General features: G+C 53.3%; 1 protein-coding gene across 2 annotated transcripts; it reads right to left on the bottom strand.

The window, feature by feature from the left end:
* Positions 1 to 6,109: 6,109 nt before the first annotated feature.
* On the bottom strand, positions 6,110 to 9,717 carry LOC150064964 (peroxiredoxin-like 2C). 2 transcript variants are annotated; one of them, XM_090329060.1, is made up of 4 exons: positions 9,507 to 9,717; positions 8,886 to 8,954; positions 6,899 to 7,039; positions 6,110 to 6,273 (listed from the first exon to the last, which is right to left on the bottom strand). In XM_090329060.1, exons 1-4 carry the CDS (start codon positions 9,687 to 9,689, stop codon positions 6,205 to 6,207), a joined length of 462 nt encoding a protein of 153 aa, XP_090185186.1. In that variant the 5' UTR covers positions 9,690 to 9,717; the 3' UTR covers positions 6,110 to 6,204. The 2 variants fall into 2 exon arrangements, with proteins under 2 accessions (XP_090185186.1, XP_090185187.1); XM_090329061.1 differs by having other exon boundaries at positions 6,198 to 6,273; positions 6,899 to 7,083.
* Between the last annotated feature and the right edge of the window lie 4,351 nt (positions 9,718 to 14,068).

The following is a 14,068-nucleotide window of genomic DNA, read 5'->3' as shown; positions in this document are numbered from 1 at the left end:
TATGTGTGCAGATAAAAAGTCACCAGCACGATGGCGGATGGTTCTAGAATGAGGAAGGCTGTCTGCTCCCTCGGTGGCCACACAAGGAGGAGAGGAGTAGGGAGGTCCCGTAAAGAGCAATGGTTGGAGGACTCTGCTCCCAAGAAGACATTGCCGGGGGTTGTACCACCTGGAAAAACTTTAGGCCACCAATTGGAATTGGGGTGTGTGTGTGTGTGTGTGTGTGTGTGTGTGTGTGTGTGTGTGTTTCTGCGCCTAGGCACACGCATGCCTATGCATATTTCACCACAGAGTTTACGGTGTGCCTTGGTTTTCATTTGAAATCAATTTTAATAATACTAATACTCCAAAAAACCCCAGTATATAAATAGTGGAGTCCTAAGTAGGGAAGGCAGAGGATGATTGAGGAACAGGGCTGCTAGGTGAGTGGAAGAAGCTGGAGCACGGGGAAGCTTAGGCTTGGCGTTGTCTGAGGAATCCTCAGGCAGGTCTGGGTGTGGACAGCTGCTTGCCTTCAAGGTGACTGTGGTGCCTGCTGTTGCCACTAGCAGTGGCAGTGGTGGTAGGAGGTCAGCGGATGCTCGCACAGCTGGGGCAGGAGCTGTCCCCTCAGCTGCAAAGGGACAGAGAGAGAGAGAGAGAGAGAGAGAGAGAGAGAGAGAGAGAGAGAGAGAGAGAGAGAGAGCGTCAGAGTCAGTCCTGAGCTTGTGTGGGTGCTGGGACAAAACATTCCTGTCTGCTTCCTTGCGGCCTGGGCCGAGCTCTGCTAACTATGGCTCCCGGTGATAGACAGAAACTCCGACGTGATGGTGGTGGGTCCTGCCACGATTTTGGAGCTCCCGCCCCTCCCATTTTGCCCCCAACTTACCTCCCGGTCCTCCCCCACATACATAGAAACCCACAGCCCTCTGCCCTGGCCCAGCCCTGTGTCGCGTGTGCGTGTGGGAGGGCGTGTGGTCGCTGGTGTGTGTGCCCAAGGCTGACTGTCCCTTCCTTGGAGGGAGGTGGCGGCCCTCACCTGCAGCCTGTGCATCAGTGGGCTCCAGATGCTCCAACCGACCAGAGAGGGACCTGAGAGCTGGGAGCTGTGCGGCACAGTCTCCTCTGGCCTGGTGCGGCCGGCCTTGGCCCACAGGGGTTTTGGGAGTGTGGCGCAGGTCTGTGAAGAGAGGGAGCGGCGTGAGGACAGCGAGAAGAGTGAGGCAGGCAGGAGGAGCATGGTGAGTGGCCGCTGTGGAGGCCGTGTGTGGCCCCGTGGAAAGGTGTCCTGGTCCGCAGGTGAGTGTGCGGGCCAGCCTGTGAACCTGTAGGGGGCAGCGACGGTGGCGGTGGGGCCCCGATGGCCTGCCAGTGTGGGGTGAGGGCCCTGGGCGCCGGCCCCAGAGGAGGAAGGACGGAGGGACAGGGGCCCGGGACAGAGGGGACTCACAGGCCGTGGCGGGCCAGGGAGAAAGACCACGGGGATGAATGATGGGAGCGGCAGCTCCCCGGGAGAGCAGCCGTTGGGAGAGGTCCGGATGGGCCCGTGCAGGCCTCCCTGGAGGCCCTGCGCACAGGGTATGTGGCAGGGGTCCAGGCTCGGCAGCGCGAGGTGGGTGTTGCGGAGGGCCAGCGAGCTCCTGGAGGGAAAATGCGGGCCAAGGGCCCGCGGCAGCATGAGGGTCCCAGCGGCTCTCCCCGCACGCCCGCCCGGGCCAGAGACCCTGATAGAGCCGCTGTGGCCCAGCTCGGCCAGAGCCCGGGTGGAGGAGGCCCACCTGGTCACAAGCAGGGCCTCTTGGCCGCAGCACGGCGCCTCCATGGGGGGCGCCCGAGAGCCATGGCTGCTCAGGGTATGGGGTGACCGGTAGTGTGGCCCTTGCCCCTGGGTGCCTCCTGCCACCGTCCAATTCTGGACGCTGCAGCTTTCTTCCACATGCAGCACCTTCATGCCGCTGGGGCTCTGTTGGGGGAGACCCAGAACGGTTGGCAGAGGAAGGCCCGCTCCGCTGGAGGCTATGGGGCGGGAGCGCCCAAGAAACCCAACTGCCCTCAGGGTGGGGCACCAAGGAGGGTCCCGGGAGACCCGTGAGCCAGTGAATGTGCGCGTGTGCCCACATGGGCAGACAGGCTGAGAGCCTGCAGGAGCAAGCATGGCCTGAGATTTTGCAGGAGGCGAGCCTGCACCCTGATGCTGGATGGTGAAAGCCCACAGAAGGTGGGGGAGGCGATAGGTCCCCGGCAGGCAGGAGGGCTGAGGGGCCCGGTGAGAACGTGGTGCCAAGTGCACCGCGGTCACGTGGAGGTGGCTCGTGGGCTCCCTGGGTCTATGGGCGTGCGGCCAGCCAGCTGCCTTGCCCTGTGGCGAGTGTCCCGAGGTGTGGGCGGGTCTGCAGAGCGGGCACGGAGGTGGGGCCCGGGTGGCGCTGGGCGCTGGACTCCCTTGCGGTGGCCTCCCCCACCCACCCATGAAAGTGCAGGGCTGTGGAGGGGGAGCTTGGGCGTCGTGGGGCGGTCAGAGAAGGTCCCCCGCCCTCCGGGCTCTGCCACCGGCCCCCGTGTGTCCCTGTCCACGCCCGGCCCAGGGTGAGTGTGTCCCGGGGGATTGGCCGTCCTGGGAGGAGCCAACACGCAGCCAGGCTCACCCAGGTGAGTGAGCAGCGGCAGCGCCTCAAGGTCACCCTGATAGGAACGGAGCTGCAGCCGGCGTGTCCGGTGTGCCGGCCGACATCCCATGTGCCGCTCTGCCAAGACACAGGCAGGCTACGGGGGGCTGGCAAGGAGCGTGAGGGCGAGGGTGAGGGTGGGAGGGAAGGACGCGGTGTGTGTGGCAGCCATAGGGACCATCTGTGGCCCCGTGGAATCTTCGGGGACTCGGCCCTCCCCGTGGCTGTCCCCGGGCAGCGCCGAGCCCCAAGGGCTGGCAGGGCCGATGGCTGGCGTGGGCTGGGCGGGAGCGGGGTGGGCGAGATGGGGCCGAGGTTCGGCGGCCACGGCCTTCAGACTGCTGTGGCCTGGTAACGTGAGGGAGAGAGGGCCTTGGTGGCGGCGCCCCAGTAGCCGGCGCAGTGTCCAGCGTCCCCCGGGGACGTCAGGGGCCCGCTGCTGCCAGTCCGCGTCGAGCCAGGGCAGAGGAGGAAGGGACAGGACGGGCGAGGATTGGGTGCGGGCACTCAAGGGGGTAGCGGTGTGCTGGCCTTGGCGAACCTCCCTGGGGCTGAGCGGCAAGAGCAGCTCGGCAGCGGCAGTGGAGTTGGCGGAGGCTGTATTGGCGGCTGAGACCGCAGAGGCTGCGAAGGTGCCACAGGCGCAGGGCGGGCTGTCAGAGCTCTGGGCCCAGCCATGTGGACCGGCCTGGGATCCGGCCGCGTCGTCTGCACATGGCGGGGCCAGCGCGGGGGTCTCGGGCAGGCTCTCACAGCCCAGTCCCGGGCCAGCGGGACTCCCGGCCCGGGGGTCGGCCCCGTGGTCTTCTGGGATCGGGGCCCGGGCCTGGCCTTCGGGCCCTCGTGTTCGCTGCCTGCCAAATAGTGCTGCTGGCGTGGAGTGGGTCCTGAGCCAGCGTCGCAAGCGCTGCGGGGCGCTTGGGGCGGGCGGGTCCTCGTTTCCACGTTCGGGCCGGCGGCCAAGGCCACGGGACCGGGGGAAACAACAACAACAAAACATTGCGTGTCTCTCTCGGGGGCAAAGGGAGGAGCGCACGAAGCCGTCTGCTCAGACGGGGTCAGTTGGGTAACTGGGGTTCCGAGTTCTGTGGCTGTTGGTCACCGAGGAAGTGAGGTCAAGGGCCGGCTCGGCTGGGGCCCTCCCCTGCCCTGCCCCCACCCCGGCCTTAAAGAGGCCCAGATACCTTCGTCCTTCCCCACCCACGGCCCCACGCCCTCTGATCTCTTGGCCCTTTATGGCCCTTTTCCTACGTCGGCACGCGTTCCCCGTGGGGGTCTGGGGTGGGGCCGTGCTCGGGGCACAGGGCCCACCCTTGGGACACAGCATGTTTTCTACTCAGTGTCCTGCTAGGGATCCCATAGTGGCATTGGGTGAGGGCAGAGTCATTTGGTCGCTTGGAGTTTTGCTAGCAAGCCAGGGACAGGGGCTGGCAGAGGGATGGTGGCCTTGTCTGGGGTCAAGGGCGCCATTGGCCGACACCCTTGGCCCTCGGTAGTCTGTGTCCTGGGCCATTTGGATTCTCCTTCACTCTTGGGGTTAGCCAGATGAGATCACGCGTGTGATCCCCTTGCTTGCAAAGCCTGGAAAGCAATTCTGGGGTGGTGTTGCACGGAGGGGTGTGGAGAAGAGGAGAAAGGAAGACAGGGGCAAGGGGATCGAGTGAGAGACAAACACGATGCCACCAGAAACTCTCTTCAGACCAGTCTTACCCACCAGAGAAAGAGGGAGCCGGGATTGATGGAGAGGGAGGGCTTGGGCCAAAACTCCACTTGGGAGCACACGTGGCTATGGAGCAGACAGCCATCCAACCTTGCGTGGCTTAGTTTTCTTCTCGCCTTGTTCTAGTTCCTTCTTTCCCTGGAAGAACAGTCCCTGCCTCCCCTTGAGCACCCTTAGAGCGGAAACACCGCCTGTTTCTTCGTCTCCAGTGTAAGCCCAGGGTGGACGGGCTAGCAGGCCCTTCCCCGGGGAAAACGGGGACCGCAAGGAAGACATGGCAGCCCGAGCTTTCTGGGTGAAGAAAGGAATGGCCGGCAGCATTTCTGTCCCAGCTCAGCCGGTCGGGACTTTGGGGTCCCGGTCGGCTGGGTCATCTGTCGGGATGGCCTTTGTCTCCTGGGACAGTGTGTCTGTGTCACGAATGGCCAGGGATTGTTGGGCCCCTGTGTCTGCTCCCAGGTGAACCCTGTAAGGTCAATGTGGCGTTTTCCACCTCGAGAGCCCCACAACTGCCTTGTCAGGGGATAGGAAGTGTTTATGCCAGGCTTCCCTGATTCTTTTCTCTTTTTTGCTTGCAGTTTGTTTTCCAAATTAAATTCATTTTATTGTAGGGGAGGCTTCCTGCATTCTTGGAGACAGAGATCTGGCCCACCTAACCTGCCCTCCTCCTCCTCCTCCTCCTCTTCCTCCTCCTCCTCCACCTCCTTCTTCTCCACTGTCTCATCTTCCTCCTCCTGGGTCTCCCAGCTAATCCGGGTCTGTGTAGCTAGAGTCCTGCCCAGGTGAATTCTCCCCCAATCATTCTTTCTTCCCTTGAATGCTGGTCAGCAGTTCCTTCAAAGCCACCTGCCAGTGTGCTGGGCAGAAAAGATGCCCGTGGTGCGTGGGTGTTGGGCCGCCCCCAGGTTGTTTGGGGGTGCTGACCGTGCATGTGCACGTGGACACGGGGAGGAAGAGGAGACGTGGGTCGCCCATGTCCTTTGCCTTGACAGGCTCTTCCCTACCTCTCTCTCCCTCTTGCATCCCTAAGAGAGAAACGCTGTTCTTTGGACCTTGTCGTGAGCCTCGGGCCCCAGGAATGATCTGACCCTTGACCCCAACCTTGGAAGGGGCAAGGGCCGCCATAGGCCCTTCCCTTTGTGTGTGACTTGGACACTGGCGTCCTCTGAAAGTTCATGCTACCCCGGAAGGATGCCAACTAGGATGGCCAGGCTTTCCCTTTGGCCCAAGGAATTCTGTTCTTCTTTCCGGTTCCCCTTGGGACACAGACTTGGGACGAGAATCACAGGCTATTCCCTGGACAAGAGCAAAGAGGAGGATGAATGCTGTGTGCAGTAAAACGTCACCAGCACGAAGGCGGATGGTTCTAGAATGAGGAAGGCTGTCTGCTCCCTCGGCGGCCACAGGAGGAGGGAGTCCCGTAAAGAGGAATGGTTTGAGGACTCTGCTCCCAAGAAGACAGTGCCAGGTGCTGTATCACATGGAAAAACTTTAGGCCACCATTTCGAATTGGTGTGTGTGTGTGTGTGTGTGTGTGTGTGTGTGTGTGTGTGTGTGTGTGTGTTTCTGCAGGTAGGCATATGCATGCCTGTGCATCTTTCACCACAGAGTTCACGGTTTGCCTTGGTTTCATTTGAAATCAATTTTAATAATACTAATACTAATACTACAAAAAACAGTATATAAATAGTGGGGTCCTAAGGAGGGAAAGCTGCTAGGTGAGTGGAAGAAGCTGAGGCACGGGGAAGCTTAGGCTTGGCGTTGTCTGAGGAATCCTCAGGCAGGTCGGGTGTGGACAGCTGCTCGGCTTCAAGGTGACTGTGGTGCCTGCTGTTGCCACTAGCAGTGGCAGTGGCGGTTGGAGGTCAGCGGATGCTCGCACAGCTGGGGCAGGAGCTGTCCCCTCAGCTGCAAAGGGACAGAGAGCGAGACAGAGAGCGAGAGAGAGAGAGAGAGAGAGAGAGAGAGAGAGAGAGAGAGAGAGAGAGAGAGAGAGAGAGAGAGAGAGAGAGAGAGAGAGGGGGAGAGAGTCAGTCCAGTCCTGAGCTTGTGTGGGTGCTGGGACAAAACATTCCTGTCTGCTTCCTTGCAGCCTGGGCCGAGCTCTGCAGGAGCTGTCCCCTCAGCTGCAAAGGGACAGAGAGCGAGACAGAGAGCGAGAGATTGAGAGAGAGAGAGACAGAGAGAGAGAAGAGAGAGAAGAGAGAGAGAGACAGAGAGAGAGAGAGAGAGTCGGAGTCAGTCCTGAGCTTGTGTGGGTGCTGGGAGAAAACAATCTCTGCTCACTATGGCTCCCCGTGATGGACGGAAGCTCCGATGTGATGGTGGTGGGTCCTGCCACGATGTCGGAGCTCCCGCCCCCTCCCACCTTGCCCCCAACACTGCTCCCGTCCTCCCCCACATACCTAGAAACCCACAGCCCTCTGCCCAGGCCCAGCCCTGTGTCGCGTGTGCGTGTGGGAGGGCGTGTGGTCGCTGGTGTGTGTGCCCAAGGCTGACTGTCCCTTCCTTGGAGGGAGGTGGCGGCCCTCACCTGCAGCCTGTGCATTAGTGGGCTCCAGATGCTCCAACCGACCAGAGAGGGACCTGAGAGCTGGGAGCTGTGCGGCACAGTCTCCTCTGGCCTGGTGCGGCTGGCTTTGGCCCGCAGGGGTTTTGGGAGTGTGGCGCAGGTCTGTGAAGAGAGGGAGCGGCGTGAGGACGGCGAGAAGAGGAAGCCTTGAGGAAAAAAAAAAGTCCAAGGACAGTGCTCAGGCCCTGAGTTCAAGCCCCACACCTGGTAGAAAAAAATTTTTGTCCACAAAAGAAACAGAGATCCCATAGATTAGGGGGAAATAATATGCAAACCATTAATCTCTATTAAAAGATTAGTACTACAAATAATTTGAATAGTTTGAAGGAAGTCATTAAAAATAGACTAATCCAGATACAGGATGACAAATGCTGCACAATCTCATATTATATATGGAATCAAATTCTCAGGAAGAGAATAGTGATTATCAAAGAGCGTGGGAAGTTAGGGTACAGGGAGATGTTTCTCCTAGGGGAAAGTTTTAGAAGAAAATTTTGGAAATCTTCCAACAGCATGGTGACATTTCTAATACTGTGTATTTAAAAACTGCTAAACAGTAATAGATTTTAAGTGTTATTTCAAGATACATGAATAGCTTGACTTATCATTCTCTAAGATTAAAATATATCAAAACATCAAAACATCCTATCAACAAAAAGAAAGTCATACAGAAGAAAAATCAAAGCCAGTTTAGACTGCATAGTAAGATTTTGTCTCATTTTTCCTTCAAAAAATCAATAATTTATTACATGTTCCCTAAAGATATACATAAGAATAAAAACTGCAAAATTTATAAATCTACTCAAGAGGCTGAGATCTGAGGACTGCAGTTTGAGCCAGCCAGGGCAAAAAAGTCTGTGAGACTCTTATCTCTACCAAAAAATTCAGAAGTGGAGCTATGGCTCAAGCTCAGCTACAGTGCCCAGGCTCTGAGTTCAAGCCCCAATACTGGCATACAAAAAAAGCTCCACTAAAGTAGAGTTAATCAGACAACTTTTTTTTTTCATATCCCAACTGATGAAGGTCTGACAGAAACATAGTTTTTACTTGTAAGTTTTAAGGCTGCCCAATCCCTTCATTTGAAACCTTTGCTGAACCTATGCTGGAAGAAAAACTGACAGAATCTACTGTAAGACATCTTCAAGATCGATTAATAGTTACCAACAATGAAAAACTATTTGTAATCCTAGTTACTCAGAAGTCTGAGATGTGAAGCTGATTTTTTTTGCCAGTCTTGGGCTTGAGCTCAGGGCCTGAGGACTGTCCTTGGACTTTCTCAAGGCTACAGCTCTACCACTTGAGCCTCAGCACCACTTCTGGCTTTTTCTAAGTATGTGGTACCAAGGAATCAAACCCGGGTCTTTGTGCATGCTAGGCTAGCACTCTACCACTAGGCCAAACTCTCCGCCCCTAAAGCTGATGTTTTGAAGACAACCTAACTAGAAAAGTCCATGAGATGTTTATCTCTTAACCATCAAAAAAGCCAGAAGTGAAAGTGTGTCTTGAGCAAAAAGTCTGAGGGATAGTGCCCAGATCTTGGGTTTAAGGTTCAGTACCTGTACAAAACAAAACAAAGCAACAGCACAACAACAAAGCCTAGAATGTAACATAAAATGATAGGAACTATTAATTATTTGTTTGAAAACAGGCAGTTTACTAAGTAACTTCAAAATGATTAATTCTATAGTATTTTCACAACAGATAGCAACAAATTAGAGCAGAAATGGATCAGTGATCTGTCTCTCCAGTTCAGGAGGTGGAGAAAATTTGGGGTATGAGAGTTTGCTCCAGAGGTGAGGCCCCTGCACCCCGCCCTCCTCCTCCCCTCTCACCAGCACATCATCCCTCTAGGCTTACAAATTACAGACGATTTTCATGAGGTGCTTAGAAACACATCAACGCTTCTCTCTCTCTCCCTCCCTCCCTCACCCCCCCTCAGAAAACTTACTTGTAAGAAACTCTTGGGGATTTTGGCTAAATCTTCGACATATTCTTGGCAGATATAACACAGGAAATGCTGAAATCCAACAAGGACAAAAAGTCAAGTTAGCAACATTACGTTCCAGAAGAGACTAGGTTCTCCATTACGCGTCAAAGCACTAAACAACTCCCAGAAGGATAGGAAAATAAGGGTGCCAAAGAATGATGGGATATTATCAGACAGCAATCAAAAGGCGTTGTTCTTATAACGTGACTTATGGAATTGTAGCCCTTTTGATACAACTACCACCACCTCCTCCTCCTCTTCCTCCTTCTCGTCCTCCTCCTCCTCCTCATCATCATCAGGCCCCACCGGTCCTTGCCAGGCTGCTCTGGGGAAAATGGCCTTGGCGGAGCAGGTAGGTGGCTGTGTGTCTACACTGCGACATGAAGGAAGAACCGCTGGGTTCCCAAGCCCCTGGTGGCCTGCAAGGGAAAGGCCAGCCAGCCCACCGGCCTGCCGAAAGCCCCCAGCATCGCTCCCCGCCAGCACTCCCGCCGCTCCCAGGGCCTGGGCCCCGCGTTCCCGGCTCCCGAAGGCCCCTCTATCCCAGCCCGCGGGCGAGGTCCGCCAGCAGCCCGCACTCACCCGCACGAAGACCACCACCGCCCGGCGCTCCCGGAACAGCGCGCCGAACTGCACCCGCTCCCCGGCGGCGTCCAGCACCGGCAGTGCGGCCACGGCGTCCGCCAGGGGCTGCCCGCACTCCGAGCCGGCTGGAGCTGGGGTGGCCGCACAGCCGCTCACCTGCCGCATAATCCGAGCAGCCATCTCAGCCGGCCGCTGAAGAGGTCTGGGATCCGTGGCCTCCCTACAGGCACCGGGGAGGAACTGTGGGAGAAGGGGCGTGGCGGGCGGGGGCGGGGCCTCTGGGGGCGGGGCTGCGAGCCTGTTTGGGAGGGACTACGTCGAGGCGGGCTCTAGATGGGGGCGGGGCTGAGAGCCTACCGAGGGGGCGGGGCCTAGATGGGAGGGGCGGGGGGGAGCTTGGGCTGTGAGCGGGATGGGAGGGAGGAAATGGGGCAGGTGGGGCTTGGCCTAGAGGGGTGGGCGGAGGGTGAGCTGTTGCACAGTGAGAGTGAGAAGGGTGGGGCCGAAAGAATGTCTACTGGGAGCTGGGGAGGGTGGCTCGGGGCAGGGGCTATCTGACCCCCGCAGAGGTGAGGTTAGGGAGTCCGGGTTTTAATTTGGCTACATCCTCTGCAAAGCTGTCCAAGTGCACCCGGGTTTGTGGACTCAGCTGTTCAGGACTGGAAGAGAAGTCTATGGGGTGGGAGGGCGCACTATTGAAAAAGAAAGCAGGATATTTAGGAAACAGTCCTACTCAAAGCACCAGCTAGCCTGGGTGGTTTACATTTGTAATTCTAGCTGCTCAGAAGAACCACGGTTCCAGGCCATCCTGGGCAAAAAAGTTCCCCAGACTCCCCACCCCAACAACTTCCTTCCTTCCTTCCTTCCTTCCTTCCTTCCTTCCTTCCTTCCTTCCTTCCTTCCTTCCTTCCTTCCTTCCTTCCTTCCTTCCTCCCTTCCTCTGGGCCTTTACCTCCCTCTCTCTTTCCCCGTCTTTCTCCTTTCTTCCCTGAAGGATAACTTCAAATCATGATCCTCTGGATCTCATGAGTAGCTAGAATTACAAGGAAGGAGATCCACTTAGCATCTGGTTTCAGGCCCATTTTTAGCCCGTTTCACTGTCCTAAATTCAGGAACATTTTGGTGTATTTGTGTGTGTGTGAGACCCTGCCAGGGCTTGTGAAGATCCTTAGGTAAGACCATTCCAATGAGATAATGCACAGATGAGTGTCAAAGGTAGGCAGGCAGGGGTGAAGATGAGGAGTTAGATGGCTCTGAACATTTGTACAAATGCTATACTTCATTTGTCACCTAAGTTCCTCACCTCAGCTTCAGAGAAATGTAAGAATTAGCATAGCCTGTTGGAGACCTAACTGGCCTGGATATGGCAGTTAGTCCCATCAGTGGTGGCAGAATGGCAAGATTTGCAGGGCTAGGCCAAATGACATTCCAGATCTTTTGTCTTAATCTTAAGTTCACTCACATTTGTGACTGCATTTTGAGTTATAAAAAAAATATATGAACCCTGGCTGGTGCTGAAGTCCCAGCTGTAGAGAAGGTGGAGATAAGAGGATCATGGTTAAAGGCCAACTTGGACAGTGGGAGACCCTTTCTGAGGGCTGGGCTCTAGTGGTAGTGCAGAAAAACTCAAAGCCCTGGGTTTGATTCCCTAGTATCACCAATAAAGAAAATATGATCCTCCAAAGCATGTGTTAAATGAAGCCCTTCAGCGGTGAATACAAGTCAGGAGCTTGGGACCAATCTGACTCTGCCATCAAGTGCAAGAGAGGCTTATCCAGCATCTTCCATTACTGAGCATGTTGTGTGCTCAGTAATAGTTTGAGAAGCCCAACAGTGTACTTACAAGAATTTAATCATAAGTCCTTTTAAAAATAAAGATGTAGCCGAGCACTAGTGGCTCATGTCTATAATCCTAGCTACTCAGGAGGCTAAGATCTGAGGATCATGGTTCAAGACCAGCCCAGGCAGGAAAGTCGTGAGACTCTCATCTCCAATTAACCACAAGAAAACCAGAGTGGTACTGTAGCTCAAAATGAAAGAGTGCTAGCCTTGAGCAAAACGATCTCAGGGACAGCACCCAGGCCCATAATCCAAGCCCCATGACCAACAGTAAATACATACATACATACATACATACACACATACACACATACATACATACACAATACATATATACATACATACATACATACATACATACATACATACATACATACATACACACACAATACATAATTTTAGAATCAAGATCCCTGCAATGCCCTGGAGTGCAAAGTAGTACATTTTACATGTTTGATGAAAATAGAAGTAGAAAGGAATGTGGTGTTATTTAATGTTTCCAAGGTCTGAAGAGTTGTCCAGAGTCTATAACCAGCACAATATTCCCTTAGTATGTGATTGTGGTTTTAAGGAAATGAAATAAAACATTACTTCTTCATTAATTTTTATTATTATATACATGATGTATAGAGGAGGTACAGTTACATAAGAGAGTATATTTCTTTTGGGACAAGATCACCCCTTCCCTTGTTCTCTGCTACTATCTCTTTAATTTATAAGTCCTGTAATGTCCCCTTTACCTCCTTTCTCCCTCTCCTTTATTTCTGGCACTGGTGATCAAATCCAGGGCCTCATGAATACTACGCAAATCCTCTACCACTAAAATATACTGCAGTCCAATATAAGTACTGTATTTTCAAATGAGTACAAAGTTGTTAGGACATACTTACTGCATTATTTGTGTATAATGCATTATTGCATTATAGTATGTGTATGTGTAAACGTGTGTGTGTGTGTGTGTGTGTGTGTGTGTGTGTGTGTGTGTGCTCATCTTGGGGCTTGAACTCAGGACCTGTGCACTGTCCATGAAATTTTTTTGCTCAAGGCTTGCACTCTACCAATTGAGTCACACCTCCACTTTCAGTGTTCTGGTGGTTAACTGGAGATAAAAGTTTCATGAACTTTCCTGTCTGGATTGGTTTTGGACCTCCATCCTTAGATCTCAGCTTCCTAAGTAGCTAGGATTATGGATGAGGGCCACCAATGCCTGGTTTGGACTAAAGTTCTTAAGGAAGGGAATTGTAAGGTATTTCTTTTCACTTATAAATTGCTGAGAATCTGGGAGACCCCATATATCCAGAAAGTTTGGGAACCTTTTTTTTTGCCAGTCCTGGGCTTGAGCTCAGGGCCTGAGCCCTGTCCTTGGACTTTCTCAAGGCTAGAGCTCTACCACTTGAGCCTCAGCACCACTTCTGGCTTTTTTTCTATGTATGTGGTGCTGAGGAATCGAACCCAGATCTTTGTGCATGCTAGGCAAGCCAAAATCCCAGCCCCTGGGAACCTGTTTTTTAGACAGTTTCCTGCCTTTTAAAACACTGTAATCTCTAATTCATCATACTGTCAATCTCTCGATGCTCAGAAAAATTGAGTTCAAGACGATTGAGTCTCATCTGCACAAGCTCCATTGGCACAGCAGCTAAACGACTTTGGACAGCCACCTGAAAACCACCTTGGTTCAAAGTGATAGAGTGGTAGCCTTGAGCAAAAAAGCTCAGGGACAGGCTTGGAGCGCTGCCTAGTGGTAGAATGTGTGCCTAGCATGCATGAAGCCCTGGTTCCATTATATTGATATTGCGCTAATTACTGAAGATTAGATGCTTATAGGATTCAGTAGAATGACTGAGCTACTATGCCTGAGAAGATGGATTGCAAATGCCAACAGGGTTCAAGGCCCTTTGTAGTCTATAAAGTTCCTAGGGATGGTCTAATTAGGTAAGACCTATTTGAGTCTGCACACAGTAACAGATAAAGCACAAATTTTCCCTCTCTCTTATAAAGGTAAATTTTTGTGAGACTCAGAGGTCACTGGGTGCTTTCATTCTTCATTTAGTCAGTACTTATATCCATTATATTGCCTAGGAAGGGAATCACATGGAAATGGGAAGCACTTGAAAAGGCAAAGGCTATGGAGTACCCCTCTGTAAGGACGTTGATGGAAGCAGATGTTACCAATACAGAAGGTAACATGAATTGTTTTTTTTGGCAAGACAAGGACAAAAGATATACCTATGTTTTAGGTCACATCTCTGAAAGAAACTTGAAATTAGATACCCCTTTTCAGAACAGCAGTTTCTAGTAGTGGACAAAATCTGCCATACAGACCCTTGCCAAACACTGTGGCTCAAAGCTGTAATCCTAGTTACTCAGGAGGCTGCATCCTGAGAATCACAATTCAAAAGCAGCTGGGGAAGACTGTGGAATTCTTAGCTTTAATTAAGTAGTAAAGTCCAGCCCTGAACAAAAAAATCCTAAAGGAGTGTGCCTAGGCCTTGAGTGCAAGCCTCAGTATCTGCACACACAAAGGAAGAACAGACACTGACCAATTACAGTGTGGACTCCTAAAAAGAAGTGGGTATGAAACAAATGCTTAAAAGTTGCTTTTGCCAAAGAACTCTCACTCTTTACTTGGGCTCACAATTTAACCCAAGGCAGGACAGAAGCTGAGCACCCCAGTCTCATTGAATATCTTTGATATTGAATATAATTGATATTGACACCTA

This window comes from Megascapheus bottae, chromosome 3, assembly GCF_031878675.1.
Source record: "Megascapheus bottae isolate mThoBot1 chromosome 3, mThoBot2.hap1, whole genome shotgun sequence".
Lineage (NCBI taxonomy): Eukaryota > Metazoa > Chordata > Mammalia > Rodentia > Geomyidae > Megascapheus > Megascapheus bottae.
Note: the sequence above shows the minus strand (reverse complement) of the source record. Positions and strands in the feature narration are given on the sequence as shown.